This window comes from Netta rufina, assembly GCF_964035555.1.
Source record: "Netta rufina genome assembly, chromosome: 2".
Classification (NCBI taxonomy): Eukaryota; Metazoa; Chordata; class Aves; order Anseriformes; family Anatidae; genus Netta; species Netta rufina.
Window position 1 is genome coordinate 60,021,381 of NC_140124.1, and position 16,263 is coordinate 60,037,643.

At 43.1% G+C, this 16,263-nt stretch overlaps 1 protein-coding gene across 4 annotated transcripts in view; it reads left to right on the forward strand.

The window, feature by feature from the left end:
• Positions 1-16,263, forward strand: part of VPS41 (VPS41 subunit of HOPS complex) — a 110,442-nt gene that overhangs the window by 72,355 nt on the left and 21,824 nt on the right. For all 4 annotated transcript variants that reach the window (XM_084281859.1, XM_084281860.1, XM_084281862.1 and 1 more), the window contains exons 12-16: positions 437-566; positions 2,285-2,400; positions 4,015-4,071; positions 6,782-6,843; positions 7,588-7,669. In XM_084281859.1, coding sequence (XP_084137985.1) covers positions 437-566; positions 2,285-2,400; positions 4,015-4,071; positions 6,782-6,843; positions 7,588-7,669 — 447 coding nt within the window. The remainder of the gene's footprint in view (positions 1-436; positions 567-2,284; positions 2,401-4,014; positions 4,072-6,781; positions 6,844-7,587; positions 7,670-16,263) is intronic.

Here is a 16,263-nt window from a genome sequence, read left to right on the forward strand (position 1 = left end):
CTCTGTCCTCCAGGGCCTGAGCCCAGCTGACAAGTCTCTGAAATTGTTCCATTGTTTATTGAACACAGTGGTTGATGATCATCTTTGATAGCTCTGGAAACTTCTGTGACCAAGAGTAGAAAAATAATGGTCAGACTCGGGGTAGAATTTAGAAATTTAGACCTGTGTCTTGGCTGAATCTCCTTTTCAAGGGAAGCAAGCCAAGAGTTGGGATAACTTTCCTTTGTGTTCCAGATGCAATTACAGCTCCTCAGTAGGTCACGTTTTTACAACTCATGTGGTTCGAAACTGAGTACCTAGTGCCAAGAGAATACTGATACTGCATCTTTGGGAATGGCTGCAGTTGTTGAATTTCAACCTTATTCATAGGTGACCATCAGCTGGTATTGCTAAGTAAATTGTATAGGATGCAGCTAAGACATTTGTGTTTTTCTAGGAGGTGGAGTGTTGTGCGCGGCCCAGGCTGGACATTGTACAGCCCCTGCCTGAGTCTTGTGAGGAGATTTCTTCTGATGCGCTAACAGTACGAGGATTTCAGGAAAATGAATGTAGAGATTATCATTTAGGTAGGTGTCCTTAATATTATTTTGTTGTGGTTTTGGAAGTGAATTAAAATGACCTGATTTGGAAATACTTTGAGCCTCCTTTTTCATTTTTGCTATCTCCTTGAATAACAGTCTGGAACTGCTTATGACACTGAAGTGTACGCTGAAGTCCACAAGAACAAGTCAGATGAAAAAACACAAACATGCTTTATTTGCAAAGGGGTGTATTTACACATGATTTTCAATGCCATTTATTAAGCCACACATAGTGTGGTAGGGAGAAATTTAGATCTTGTGTAATGTGCAGTGTCATGGAAAGAATTATCTTTGATAGAGCCCTACTCAACATGATCTTTAGGAGCTCTTCCATATCATTGGGCAAACCTAGAAGGGCTTCAGGAATACTGAAATGAATGAAACAGTGTCTGGAAAAGCTATGTTAAAGCCCAAGATGGAATAAACATGATTTCAGCAGTAAGATCAGCTTAAAAGGTTCACTTTAGTATTTATTTAGCTTTTCTGTGCTGATAAAGCTTCCAGCATATGACAGACCTTAAAGTGGTAAAATGAGTAGAAACTGGAGTTTGGCTAGTTCAGCCTTGAAGATGGGTTTAATTATGTAACAGGCAAGGAGAATAAACTCTGGCACAGCATATACCAGTTTTTTAAATAAGCCAGTGTGATTTTCTGATATATGTATTGTAGTTCAGGAAGATGCATGGCACAGCTGATGCAGAAATCCTTGGTGAAGATGATATAGCCAGTGTTAAACAGAAACATACCTTCTGGCTTTTAAAATCCATGAATCTGATTATTAAACAACTTCTCTGGCAGCACAGTTCAAATCATAGGCTTGGCAGGCCTCTGTGTTCATCAGTGCCCTTAAGCCACTAGAAATAAACTATATCTCCTCCTGATCTCCAGAACATCTCTGCTGCTATCAGTGGAATTGAGATTGCTTTATACCTGTCCAAAAGCAGAACACTGATGCCCACAGTTCTACTTTTATGCTTAATGAATATTCTAGTTAACCTGACAAGTCTAGATTTTTTTAGATGGCTTTAAAACAAGCAGTATTTTGTGGATTGCTTATAGGTTCGGGACTGTATTTGTATGCATGCATAGATACAGCTACAGGCTGGGGGATGGGCTTCTTTCCCATACCCACAAAATATAGTGATTCTTCATGGGTTCTCTGCAAATAATAATTATTCTGAACAGCAGTCTTCTGTGCTTGGTTTTACCTTTAAGTACATTTTTACTTTGGGCTTACTCAAAAATAAAGACTTATGGTATAAGCAAATGCATTATACATACAACCTTAACTTATAGCATTGCAAATGCATTGCTGTAATGATGTGCTGTGTCCCCAGGGGTTATGGCATCTATCATTTATGTTTTTGATGGCCTTGACCTTGATGGGGAGGATAAGTTTATTGCAGGCCATGTGGTGTAATAGTCTTCTAAAAGTATAATAATGTGTTCTAAACCATCATAAAGTTTACACGTAGTGGATGAATCAGAATTTGCAATAAGCTGTAGTGATTTTTTTTTTGAAAGCTATTTTGCCATTTAAACCAGTTCTAATTTATTGGAGAATCCAGCTTCCCAAAGAAGCATGTTCAGCTGGAGTAGCTTTGCTGGCTTCCTTTTCTTAAATTCCCCTCAAGGGTGTACTAAAAAGCAGAGCTTTACTTAAGGAAAATATAATAATAATAAAATCGTGTATGTATTTGCAGAGTATTCGGAAGGTGAATCACTTTTTTATATCATCAGCCCAAGAGACGTGGTTGTGGCTAAAGAGCGGGACCAAGATGACCACATTGACTGGCTTCTGGAAAAGAAGAAATATGAAGTAATTTTTACAACAGTCTTTCCTTCAGACTTACCTGGTTTTGAAGTTGTGGTGGGGTGATGAACTTAGCTAGATCATTTGGATTAAATATTTTCTGTTCCTTCAGTCATTGTCTAAATGATTGTGAGGGCAGGTGTTGACCATACATCTCTGCATTGCCTCTGTGGAGAGTTAGACTTCTTACTGGAAAAACTCGTCAGAATTGCACCCAAATGACGTGGATGAATTAAATGCTGTGAATACTGCCCTCAACATCAGATATGATGTTACTAAACAGCTGTTATTAATTTAGCTGTTATTAAATTATCTGTTACTAAAAATTATTAAAGCTGGTTTTTGACTTTAAAGCAGCAGAACAGTTGACTACTGAGCAGTGTGGGTGTTTTTCTAGATCTCTTCTGACTAAAGAGGGAAGGGAAATGGACATAGTGAGGGATATTAGATTTTCCCATTCTATATTGCTTTCAATATAGAACAAAAATGGTGTTAGGGCATTGCGTGTTGTTCCATGTTACTTACCTTCAACACCGAAGTTTTTAAAAGTAAAATAATATGGGTTCCAAGTGTAGGTGTTGGTGCTGAAAGCAGTATTATTCGCCAAAAAAAAACAGAGCCAATATTGAAAAACAAGGATATATAACTCCCTTTGAAAAAGCAGCTCAGCAGTTAGTTTTCTAAATATTAGTGTTTTTAAGCATTTGTATCTTAACACCTAAAACGATATTAAATTCTTACAGACAATCTCAACATGCACCCAGTGTTCTGGATTCTGCTGTCCTGCAGCCAGTGATTTAAAAACACTTGTTACTGTGCATGAAGTAACTTTCAAATCCTTATTTACGTGTTATTCGTTGGATGCCCATTATAAGAAAAAATTGCTGTTCAGCACTTGCTCCTTCCGTTACTGCTGTCATGATATTCCTCATGCAGATTTGTTTAAATCCTTGAGGATGATTTTGCATCTGAATAAAAAACTCACATGATGAACACAGTTATGCCGTTTATGTAAATCACAGCATTTGGTCCCTGAAGACTCCAGTAATTTGCAAGTGACAGCTGTGTGCGTGTCTTTGTGAAAGCTATTCAAGGTAGCAGATAGCTTGTGTGTTATGATGTATGTTAAAGGTTTCATTTTGTTTGTAAAAGTGCCAGCTTTGTTTCTATGCACTTGAAGGAGGGAGAGGAACTGCAAATGACACTTAAATATAAATCATACTGATTGGAGAAGGCTTTTGGGGTACAAAAGAGAAAAGCATACCCTTCCCCCAATGCCATCCTGATGATTTTTTTCACAGGTTTTGGTAGTGAAGGGTTCTCATTTGAAAATGATCCAATGGGATTGCATTGTCTGTTTCGTTGTAATCTTGAGATTTGATCCTAATATAGTAATGTGGAGTGAACCCAGATGGAAACAAAAGTAGTTTTCTCTTTGGTTGACTGCTTTTGTTTGAGTATGAATTCAAAGCTGTTCATTCAGCCATGGCATTAAAAATTCTACTGCTTCAAACACCCTGCTCTGAAAAAGAAATAGTTGATTTATGCAGTTCTAGAGCTTTCTGTATTGAAAGTTTGTGTATTTGGCTAGTATCTCAGTTTTCTACTTTTTGAATATAGGAAGCTTTGATGGCAGCTGAGATCAGTCAGAAAACCATAAAAAAGCACAAGATTTTGGTAAGTCTCAAAACTTCTATTCAAAACAAAATATCTGATTTCTTTTAGAGCACTGTGAGATGCTACAAATACATTCCCTGTTCTGTGTCACACCAGACAATAGCTGTCAGGCATACTCTGACTAGCATTCGATTTCCTGGTTTCAGCTGCAGAACAGGAATGTTAGTGTGTGAAACACAAAAGGATGTGGATTTTATGAAGGTGCTATTGACATTAAAAAGAAGAGAATTGCACTTCTCTGATTGCTCATGGGGTTTTTGTTTGCTTTTGCTTTTGTTTTAAATTTTCTGTTGTTTCAAGTAACACAGTATTACAATATTAGAGATTGGGTTGGGGGGTGACACATTTCTCTAACTTTTACCTTGTATGTTTGACAGGGTTTTGGCAGGAGTTTCAAAGGTGCCGTTGGAAGACCTTTTAAATGCTATTGAAATTCAGTTGCAGTTTCACATCTAGCTCTCTCATGTTGCTTTGCAATTCTCATTATTTTACATAGTTAAGCTTCTTTTCCCCTGTATAGTTATTTCCCATGTTTATAGTTCCTTCAGAGCACAAAAAAGGATATTGTTGTTATAGACAAAAGAGTGAGGGAGATAATATAACAGCCACAAAAGCATCACTAATTTTCACTTATTTTATTTTTAAATTGACCTCAGTATGAACACATTGGTATTTTGTTAATACTGGTGTTTCTTTAATGGAAGTGTTCTTTTCAGGTACAAAGTGTTTGAAGAGGTGTTTAATTTTTAGCCAGATTATTTCTACAATATGCACATTGCATATAAATACATCTTAAAAATTCTTTTCTTCTGATGCTGTCTAAAAGTTGAATCAAGCCCTAATGGCATGCCATCACCTATCACAGCTTGCGTGATTTAGCTGCTTCATGACCCTTGCAGAAGATGTAAAAATTCTTAGAGGACATCCTGACAATACATTAGAATATATATATATTTATGCTTTTCTCTTGGTTTGCAAAAATTTATTCCACTAGGTTTCAATTCATTGTGGGTATACACAAGCACAGTCATTGAGTGTTTGGCCCCTAACGCAAAACCTAAGGGAAAAATTGTTGATATCAAGCTCTAAGTAAAGTCTTGGTGGTACAGGGATTTACAACAAATCATGTTCTCAGTGCCTATCAGCGATCAGACCAATGACACCACAGTTGCACCACCTGCCAAGTCAGGTGGATGTCTTGGGCCTTTTTTAGTTTGCAGGAATGAGCATGCCCCTCTGTACCTCCTCAGCAGAGTGCACGGATCTTATACAACTGCAGCCCTTTCCTTACACTGTCTTCTCTGCTTGCTGGGAGACTGGCCTACAGGAGAGAGGCTGCCAGCAATCTTCATTCTCAGGAATGGTGAAGTTGAAAATACAGAGATGGTTCATGTAGTAGCATGAAATCCAAAAGTCTGGAGTATATTTATGGCTTTTCTTTTTTCCAGCTTTGTAATAGATTGACTGATCGAAGCTATTGGATATCTCCATTCACATTCTGCTGTTCTCAGTACTGTCTTTGATTTTGATCATAAAAAAATATGTTCTGTCTGAGAAGACCTTCCCAAATGTCTGTCTTTTCAGGAAACAAGGACTTCTTTCATTTTACAGCCCTCTTTGTGGCTGGAAAAAATGCGTTTTTAGCAATATGACTCTTCCATTATGCAGTGAATACACTGGTCTATGTTGACCTTGACACTACCATGGGGATTACAATATAAGGCATGGTGGTTTGACTTAATGTATTAAATGCCTACCAAATTACTTTACAGTTGACCTATGTGATAAACTCTTGAGAAGATGAATTTAGTATGTTATTACTGAGAACTTTGTGAGATTATTATATATAATTTCTTTACTTTATGAAGCAGCAGGAAAACTTCATTAGGGTTGGAGAGCTGGAGTACCTCTCCTGTGAAGACAGAGTTGGGGTTGTTCAGCCTGGGGAAGAGAAGGCTCTAGGGAGAGCTTATAGTGGCCTTTCAGTAGCTAAAGGAGGCCTCACAGGGAAGATGGGGAGGGACTCTTTGTGTAGTGACAGGATAAGAAGTAATGGCTTAAAACTAAAAGAGGCTAGATTTAGATCAGATATAAAGTAAAAATTGTTTACGATGAGGATTGTGAGGCACTGGAACAGGTTGCCCAGAGAAGTTGTAGATATTCTATCCCTGGAAGTGTTTAAGGCCAGGCTAGATGGGGCTTTTGGCAACCTGGTCTAGTGGGAGGTGTCCCTTCCCATGGCAGGGGGGTTGGAACTGGATGATCTTTAAGGTCCCTTCCAACCCAACCCATTCTGTAATTTACATTCTCCACCAACATTTTTCTTGAATGAAAACTTTGTGTTGACAGAGAAGGTGTCTCAGACAGTGGTTGATGTTCTTATTTTTGAGATAAATAATGCAAGTACTGAATGATCAGCTATGTTTTTTGAACCGTCCTTAACATACAGAAGTGGTACACTCTTCTCAGTGTCAATGAGATTATGAAAATTATTTAAAAGAGCATCTTAATTTGAGTCCTTTAGTGATCTAGGCAAACATTTTGTGTTGACTATTCCATGGGCCCTACATCTAAAGAACTGGGGGTATTCACTTAGGGCCTGGTGCTTAACCTAACAACAAGGCCTACAGCTGAAATGGTAGTTATTGTAGCAGTAAAGTACTTGATTTCCAAACTTTTATAACTAACTCCTTATTTTTGCTCCCTTTAGGACATTGGCTTAGCCTATATAAATCACCTAGTAGAGAAAGGAGAGTATGATCTGGCTGCTCGGTAAGATATTAAGAGATCATCTTTGCTGGCTAAAATGTGTCAGTGAGAAAAATTGGAAGCAATTAATGATTTTGAAATATTTTGAAATGTTGATTTTCCTTGTGTTGTGGAGTCTCTAAGGTATCAAAACATATAGATATGTTACTGTGTTCTATATTTTGTTGCCTGTAGTGACCCAAAAGTGACTGGAATCTTAAGTTTAATTGTAATTGGGACATACATATTTTTGAAAATAAGCCGTGATTTTTTCGAAACCACACTAGATTTTCAACATCGAAGTTTTCTTTGGATGTTGATCTTATTACTGTGTCAATGCATGTAAGATCTTCAGAAGATAATTTGTGTTTCCATGCATGTAACCAAAATGTCAAATTTGGTTATCTGAAGCATAAGAAATCACCTGAGATTTGTATTTTCATATGTATGTGTATGTACATCTTTAAGCACTTAATTTTATTTAGCTGAAACTTAAATTTTTCACTCATTAAGCTAATGTGTTCCTAATCAATAAGACCGAATGCATAGTAAGCAGTCAGGTTCTCCTGAATGCAATGAAATTGTAAGCCCTTACAGGAGGAGTTACCTGGCATACTCTGCTTGAAGCAGTGCTTGCCAAAATTAGTGACCTTTGAAAGAGCTCTGATAAGGGAGAAGAGAGGAGGAAAGAATCATGCGGTAATGCTGTCACGTTTGTATTATTCTGTGTATTTATAATTTATTCTCTCCCTTTCATCTTCCTTCCAGAAAGTGCCAGAAAATTCTTGGCAAAAACACAGAACTCTGGGAATTTGAAGTTTACAAGTTTAAAGAAATAGGTCAGCTTAAGGTAAGTTAATTTGTATCTCTGAAAGGAATTATTTGGCATGCTCTGTTTCCTCTATGTTTTGACCGAGTATCTAAAGGTTTGACATGTAATGGCTCTAATGTGGCAGCACAAGACGGCACTGCCTTTAAATTTCCTGGGCCAGACCTCTTGTCATACAGTTGTCATTAAGGTTGATATGTATATGTTAACAAGCCTCCAAACAGGGTTGGAGGCAGACCACACCCAGGTACTCAGCTACCTATTTTTAGCTTTTTGACAGCCCACAAGTAAAAGACCCACCCCCAGGGCCTTTACTTTCACAGATGCTTACAGTTAAATACATCATTTCGTTTACTTTCCACTTCCTTCCAATATCTCCTGAAAATTCCTGCCCCAACTCTTAAGGAAAAGAGCCTCTTTGGTGTCAACCTTTCCTGAAAATCCAAGTCTCTTGCAACAGAGACACAGCTGTAATTGCAAAAAAAAAAAAATGGCAAAGTAATTTAGGGAAAATATATGCTCTGTGCTAGAAATGGTGGCAAAAGAGGAGTAGCCTGCTCTGTCTTGTGTTTTCCCTCCTAGGAAACTAACTACCATAATGGTACATGCTTAGTGTGAGATTCTCAGTTAATAAATTGCCCAGGACATAAGGCTATATAGTGCTGTCACTGCCAAACTGGTAGAAAACATTATGCAGACTCCCTTCAGTAACGCATGTACGTTTATTTCTGAATTTTATGTCTTCCTATTCAAACTCAATGAGCCAAAAAGGACATATTATAAAGATCTCACAGCATGCAGTCCATAGCTGGTCTTGAGCTGTTTAATTCTGTTCAAAGAGCGAAAATGTTCCAGCATTACTGTTTTTAGAAATGCCTGGCTTTTGTTTTAGAGTCACACCAGTGCAAGAACAGCCTTGCCTTTTATATGAGTTCTTAGTGGTCTGGTGCACTCTTTGCCACACTGGAAGATGAAATCTCATGTTTCTGTCTCTTTATTTCAATCCAATAAAAGGCCTGAGTGCAGGTGCAGGTGAAATTTTGATACACTGCTTCTTCATCCTCTTGGTTTTATTTTGTTTTTAGATGCAAGCGTCTGGAATGGATGTTTTTCTTGACTCCACTTATGTCATCCAGCAGACTGTAAAATATAAAAATATTTGCAGGTTTGCTGCAAAAACATCTCTGCTAAATTACTGCCTTTCTAAACTGTTGGTTGTTTTCAGCCCATTGAAAGTGGACTTAGAAAAACATAAGATGCAGTACATTATTCAGTTTCAAGCTGCAGTTCTAGAAGATGCTTTGCTTATTTTACTATTGCAATGACAAGTAAGTTTTCCCAAGTTACTAAAGATACCAGACTATTAGATCAGGCTTAACTTAGTTTATCCTTTGTGAGTTCTTGAAATGCCGTGGGTTTCTTTTATGTTGTTTGGAATTTTTACCTATTTACCCAACAAGCAGCTATTACACAAAAGTGTAACTGCTGTAATGTCTTTTAGCACTGATGAGGGGACTGTACTTGAGATTTGGAGACAAAGTGTTTTCTAGCATCAAGAAATGAAATTACAAGAACTTTGGATGCTGGGTACTTAGCTTTGGAGCTATACTGTCCCTCTTCAGATTACTTGTGCCTTTAAAAAGGGAATTTTCTTTAAGAATTTTTGCTGCATCTATTAGCTGTAGCCTGAAATCTTATATTTTTCAGTATAATATGATTTGCCAATAACTAACTTGTAGGTTTAGTTTTGTGTGTGTGTGTTCTGCACTAAAAGGTCCTATTTGACTACCAAAGGCTGCATTTTGGTATCTTGGTGTCTGTTGAGGCTTCAGTTGAATGTACTCTAGCAAACTTTGTTTCAAGATTTTTGAGCCTTGAGTCGATCTGCCCCACTCCTCCCCCAGCAGCTGTGGTTTGGTGGAGTTAACGTGCTTGTGCATGAGTCACTTCAGTGTAACATCCAGGGACTCGGCTCCAACAACTGAGGAAGGTGGATTTGAAGGAAGAGGCCAAACTCTGTGAGTGCTGTTGGTTGTGGCATGAGGCATATGCTGTGTTATTTTGACTCTGCTGTGGCAGCACTGACTTTCAGCAGGGGTGCAGGATGATCAGCTAGCAGCAGGAATGTTTTAATGACCAAAATGTTGGCTAGGGGACACATCAAAAACTTCACCTGACTATGGTGGGCTTAGCACTGAGCAGCGTTATTCAAACAGCCCGTTTCAGCTCACAGGTATCCTCTGAGGAATACGTATTTGTGTTTTGGGCTTCTTGGTGAGATGTTTTAGGCTATCTCATGTCACCTTCTATATGGTTTCTTGTGTATACCCTGCTTTTATTGATCAGAAGTCTGAAAGCACGTCTGAAGAATAAAGAAGGAAAGGAAATGTTTCTGTGTATAGTATCTTCTTTTCATTTAAAGTCACTTTGCCAACATGGCTCAGGAATTGATACAAAGGCATCCCAATTCTGGAGCTTTTTGTTGGTCTGACCTCACTCTTTTAACTACTGCATAAAAATAAAATAGGAAGAGTTTGTAACCTCCAGCATGTCTTGGTTCAGCTTTATGCCTAGGCTCAAAAATAGCTTGGATATTTTTCTGTCTTTGCTGGGCAGTTTGGCAACTGCAGGAGGTGGCTGTGATTTTCCTTTGTAGCAGTGGGACTTTGGGCAGGAGTGATTTCCTTCCCACATTATCCTGGCCCCATGTAATGAGGCAGCTGCCCTGCTCTGCAGTGAGCTGTGCTGGCAAACTGGAGCCGAGAGTTGCAGCAAAGCCTGTTGGATGAAGCTGTTTGCCTAGGAGGTGGCAGGAAGACAAAAGTGATATGAAAACAGCAGTTTAGAATTGTCCTCTTCTTCAAGTCTCCAGATGATATTCCAGCTTTCTTACCGTGTGGATGTTGAAAGAAGGCTTTTTATTTGTGTTTAGGCATTTGGTTCCCTGGGGCAGCTGGCAGGAGCGTGCCCCAAGTTAGCTGTTGAATTCTGTGACAGATGGTGAGAGCTGATGTTGGCAGCATGCTACACTTCAAAGACTGGCCGAGCTCAAACTGTGAGGGAGAGGAGAGATGTCCTGTGAGCAATGAACTTCTAATTTTTGCAAAGTCATTAACAATTCCTTTTTTGTCAATGTTTTCTTTTAACCTCCTTTTTTTCCTGCAGACAGAAGACTATCATGAAATCTGTAACTTAAGCAATTGTTGAGTTAAATATTGGGAGGAATTATTGTGAATAGTCATTGCTGTTTGTAAAACTGGAAGGAAAAAAAACAACAACCTATGTTGTAGTGAGCTGTTATTTTTCCAGCTTTGTTCAAGCATCCTCAATAACAAAATGCTACTGTAACATGTACTGTTAGTGGGCAACAGGCAACATCACTGAATGTTTGGAGGAATTTCATCAGTGCTGGGCCTTCAGCTACAAACCCAGGAGTACCAGCATGGCTGATAGTGATAGGGATTATTTTGGCAAGCTGTAATAGCCTTGGCCTCTTGGTGCATGGAATAATAGTGCTAATAAGATACTGTGCTGAAATTCAATGGCATGAGCTGAATAATTATAGCAGGTTCTTGCTTCCTGACTGCCAGCATGCAGTTTCTTTACAAGTCCTATAGAGCAACAGATCACACTCATTCAATGTTTCCTTGGAGAGGTATATTCTCAAATTAATTTTTATTTGGATCTGTAAAAATATCTGGTGAAACAGAACTCTTCAAAAATGTAGTGGCCTCACAGTAAGTCACAAATTAGAATACAATACAATATCCAGAGTTGGAAGGGACCCACAAGGGTCTTTGAGTCCAACTCCTGGCACCACACAGGTCTACCCAAAAACTGAGACCATGTGACTGAGAGCATAGTCCAAATGCTGCTTAAACTCTGACAGTCTTGGTGCCATAACTGTGTCACCTGTTCCAGTGCAAGACCACCCTCTCACTGAAGAACCTCTTCCTGATATCCAGTCTGAACCTCCCCTGTTGCAGCTTGACACCATTCCCGTGGGTCCTATCACTGATCACTAAAGAGAACTGATTGGCACCTGCCCCTTCATTCCCCTGTGGTGGTTCCACTCGAGTGGGCAGCCGAGCTCCACCACAACTGCTCTCTCACTCTCCCTCCTCAAAGAGGAACGGGGAGAAAATACAATGAAAAGGGCTCAAAGGTTGAGATAAGGACAAGGAGATCACGCAGTAATTACTGTAATGGGCAAAACAGACTCGGCATAGGGAGACAGTAAGATTTATTGCTCATTACTAAAAAGCTAGAGAAGTGAGAAACAAAGGAAAGAAACCAAAAGCACCTTCTCCCCCCATCCACCCTCTTCCACCCCCTCCCCCCGAGTGGCACAGGGGAACAGGGGAATGGGGGTTATGGTCAGTCTACAGCACTTCTTCTCTGCTGCTCCTTCTCGGTCACTCTCGTCTCCTGTGCTGTGGGGTCCCTCCCATGGGATACAGTCCTTGATGAACTGATCCGGTGTGGGCTTCCCACAGGCAGCAGCTCTTCCAGAACTGCTCCAGATATGGGTCTGTACCACGGGGTCCATCCCTCAGGAGCAAACTGCTCCAACCTGGCTCCCCTATGGGCAGCAGCTCCTGCCAGGTCGCCTGCTCCTGCATGGGCTCCTCTCCACGGGCTACAGGTCCGGCCCGGAATCTGCTCCGGCAGGGGTCTTCCACAGGCGGCAGCCTCCGTCAGTGCAGGGCCACCTGCTCCACCATGGTCTCGTCCACAGGCTGCAGCGTGGAACCCTGCTCCACCGTGGTACTCCATGGGCTGCAGGGGGACATCCTGCTTCACCATGGTCCTCACCACAGGCTGCAGGGGACTTCTGCTCCAGCACCTGGAGCACCTCTCCCCCTCCTTCTTCACTGCCGTTGGCGCCTGCAAGGCTTTTCCTCACTCCTCTCACTCTCCCAGCTCCTGTGTGACACAGCATTTTTTTCCCCTGTCTTAAATATGCTCTCACAGAGGCGCAAAGCAACATCGCTTATTGGCTCAGCTCTGGTCAGCAGTGGGGCCCTTACCAAACATGGGGCAGCTTCTAGATCCTTCTCACAGAAGCCACCCCTATGGCCCCCTGCTACCAAAACCTTGCCACATAAACCCACTACATCCTCCCTGTACAAGGAATGTGTAGACCGCAATGAGGTCTCCCCTCAGCCTCCTCTTTTCCAGGCTGAACAGGCCAAGTGACTTCAGCGGCTCCTCATACATCTTCCCCTCTAGGCCCTTCACCATCTTTATAGCCCTCCTCTGGACACTCTCAAATAGTTCCACGTCCTTTTTGTACTATGGTGCCCAGAACTGCACACAGTACTCGAGGTGAGGCTGCACCACTGCAGAGTAGAGTGGGACAGTCCTTTCCCTCAACCGACTAGCAATGCTATGCCTGATGCACCCCAGGATACAGTAGGCCCTCCTGGCTGCCAGGGCACACTGCTGGCTCATATTCAGCTTGCTATCAACAAAAAACCCCAGATCCCTCTCTGCAGGGCTGCTCTCCAGAGTCTCGTCCCCCAAATGTGTATAAATATCTGAGGGAAGGGTGGCAAGAGGATGGAACTGGTCTCTTCTCAGTTGTGCCCAGTGACAGGACAAAAGGCGGTGGGCACAAACAGAAGCACAGGAGGTACTGGCTGAATATGAAAGGGTACTTCTTTACAGTGGAGGTGACAGAGCACTGGCACAGGCTGTCCAGAGAGGTTGTGGAGTCTCCTTCTCTGGAGATACTCAAAACCCACATGGATGCCATCCTGTGCCATGTGCTTTAGGTAATCCTGCTTGGTAGGGGCATTGGACTTGATCTTCAAAGGTCCCTTCCAACCTCAACCATTCTGTGGTTCATTGATGATTCTACGATGACACCACCACAATCAGGAAACCAGGAGATGCTGTTCATTTCTACCATCCTCCTTGGATAGCCAATAGCTGACCATGTTCCTGATATTCTTAAAACATCTCTTTATTTCTCATGCACATTGACACTTTCTTGGGCCAATTTCCTTATGCCCAGGCTCTTTTTCACCTTCCCAGGTGATGACTTGGTCCCCCAATTCTTGTTGTGTCCTCCTAAATGGTCTCTTCAGGATATCTCCACTGCTCAGATGTCCAGCTGCACGTCAAGGATGTCCCTGGCTCTGAGGCACATTTTCCAGACCAAGAGAGAGCTCTTGCCCTGGACCCCAGCCTGGCAGACGTTACTCCTGACAGTGTGGAGCAGCCATTTCATGTCAGCATTTTCTCACAACAGTCGCGTTACCTCTGTTAGTGCTGCCATCAGGGGCACACCAAGTTATGTCACCCCAGAGTCACTGCCACCCTCCAGCATCACAAAAGGCAGGTGGCTATAAGTGCCCTGAGTGTCCAGCCTGTGTTCAGTCCAGTTGGTGGCACTCAAGAGGTTGAGGTTTCACTGCTGGAACGTGAGAGGTGAAGGTGTTACTGGTGGAACGTGAGACGAGACGTCGAAGTTCTTCTTGTGGCACAAGAGACATCGAGGTGCTTCTGTGTGGCAGGTGAGGCATACGGGTCCTTCTGCTGGAACCCAAGATGTCGACAACCTTTTGCTGGAACACGAGCCATTGATGTCCTTCTGGGGGCATGTGAGATGCTGAGATCCCTCTGGTTGCAGGCAACGCATCGAGGTTCTTCTGGTGGAGTGCAAGTCATTGAGGTGCTGCTGGTGGGCCGCGAGTCTTTGAGATTCTGCTAGCAACCCCCGAGGGAGGTGCTGAGGACCAGAGACACTTGATACCCACTTGACATCAGAGCAGCGTCCCGGGAACAACAAGCATCTCCACACCGGAGGAGCCGCAGACGCCATGAGCCAGCCACGCCAGGAGCAGCCAGCGGAGGCCCCCGTAGAAGAGAGCTGCGCCATCTGCCAGGGCCCGCTGGCTGATGCAGCTCATGTGGACCCCTGCGGGCACTGCTTTTGCAGAGAGTGCATCCAGCCCTGGGCTGCACACAGAGCCACCTGTCCGCTCTGCCGCCAGCCCATCATTGCCATCGTGAGGCTGGTGCCGGCCCGCCAGCCCCAGGGAAGGTTCCAGCACAACATGGGGCCGGTGCGGCGGCAACGACAGTGGCGGCAGAGCCCCTACAGCTACCGGTCCCGCAGCGTCTCGCCCAGGCGCAGGGACCGCAGCCCCGCCATGCCATGACAGCTCGTCCGCAGCTTCTCCTGGTACTGGGAGCAGGATGGGCGCAGGCGGCCCCGGTCCCCACTGAACATCAACCCTGAGGATCCATCTTGGCTGCGCAGGGCTCGGCAGGAGGAGCTGGGGGTTGGTGACCATGGGGGCCGCCAGGCCGGGCCCGGCATTTAAGAAAAAAATAAATCCTAAAAAGCAACCCAGATGGAAGTCATTTTGGGGATGGGAAATTATCATGGTGTTGTAACACTGGGTGTGGGGAGCAGCTATAAAGGTGACCATGCCCTAACAGGAAAAAGGCTGACAGAAGAAGTCTCCTGAACCTGGGGCAGAAGAAAATGCCTGCCGGCCTGAGAAGTGCCGGCCCAGTATCTGTGCGGGCAGACAGACCTTGCCTGGGGCCGGGATGGTGGCATCAGCCACACTTCCAACCAGAATAAATTCCATTTTTAAATTTAATTTCCATTTCACAAAGCCTCTGTCTGCAGACACAAATTGGTTTGGGGATGTCAGCTGCAGCTTGGAGGGGACGGAGGGAAGGGGAATGGCTACATGTGGTGTGCACCTGTGGGAAATGTGGGGATGGGAAGTCATGAGGGGAATGGGAAAGTGTGGGTGGTCAGAGGAGCCATAAAGGTGACCATGCTCTAGTGGGAAAAAGGCTGACAGAAAGTCTCCCGAACCTGGGGCAGAAGAAAATGCCTGTCGGCCTGAAAAGTGCCAGCCTGGGAGCTGTACCACAGGGTGCAGTCCTTCAGGAGCCGCCTGCTCAAGCATGGGTTCCTCTCCACGGAGCAGCACAGGAAGCTTCTCAGACGAAAGGAGCTCTGTTTGGGGTGAAAATCAGGCCTGTTTTATACCATTTATAAATGTTATGCCTAAGAAAGCATAGGACACCACCACTTCAGGAAACCAGGAGATGCTATTTGTTTCTCCCATACTCCTGGGACAGCCAAGAGCTGACGATGTTCCTCATAGTTTTTAAACATCTCTTTATTTCTCATGCACATTGCTGCTTTCTTGGGCCAATTCCCTTATGCCCAGGCTCTTTTTCACCTTCGCAACTTGAGGAACAAGTTGTTCCTCAGATTCTTGTTGTTTCCTTATTGATGGTCTCTTCAGGATGTCTCTGGTGCTCAGGTGTCCAGCTGCATGTCAAGGACATCCCTGGCTCCCAGGCTGATTCCAAGCTCCCCGCCTGGACCCCAGCCTGGCAGACGTTGCTCCTGTCAGTGTGGAGCAACCATTTCAGTAAAAGTTTTTCAGCTAACGACTGCTCATACTTTTTTACCATATTTAATATCAAGGCTGGATAAAATGGATTTTGATAACTTTCATCTTCTGAGGGGTCTTGTGTTCGCAGATGACACCAAGTTAGGTGCGTGTGTCGATCTGCTCGAGGGTAGGAAAGCTCTGCAGGAGGATCTGGATAGGCTGCACCGATGGGCTGAGGTC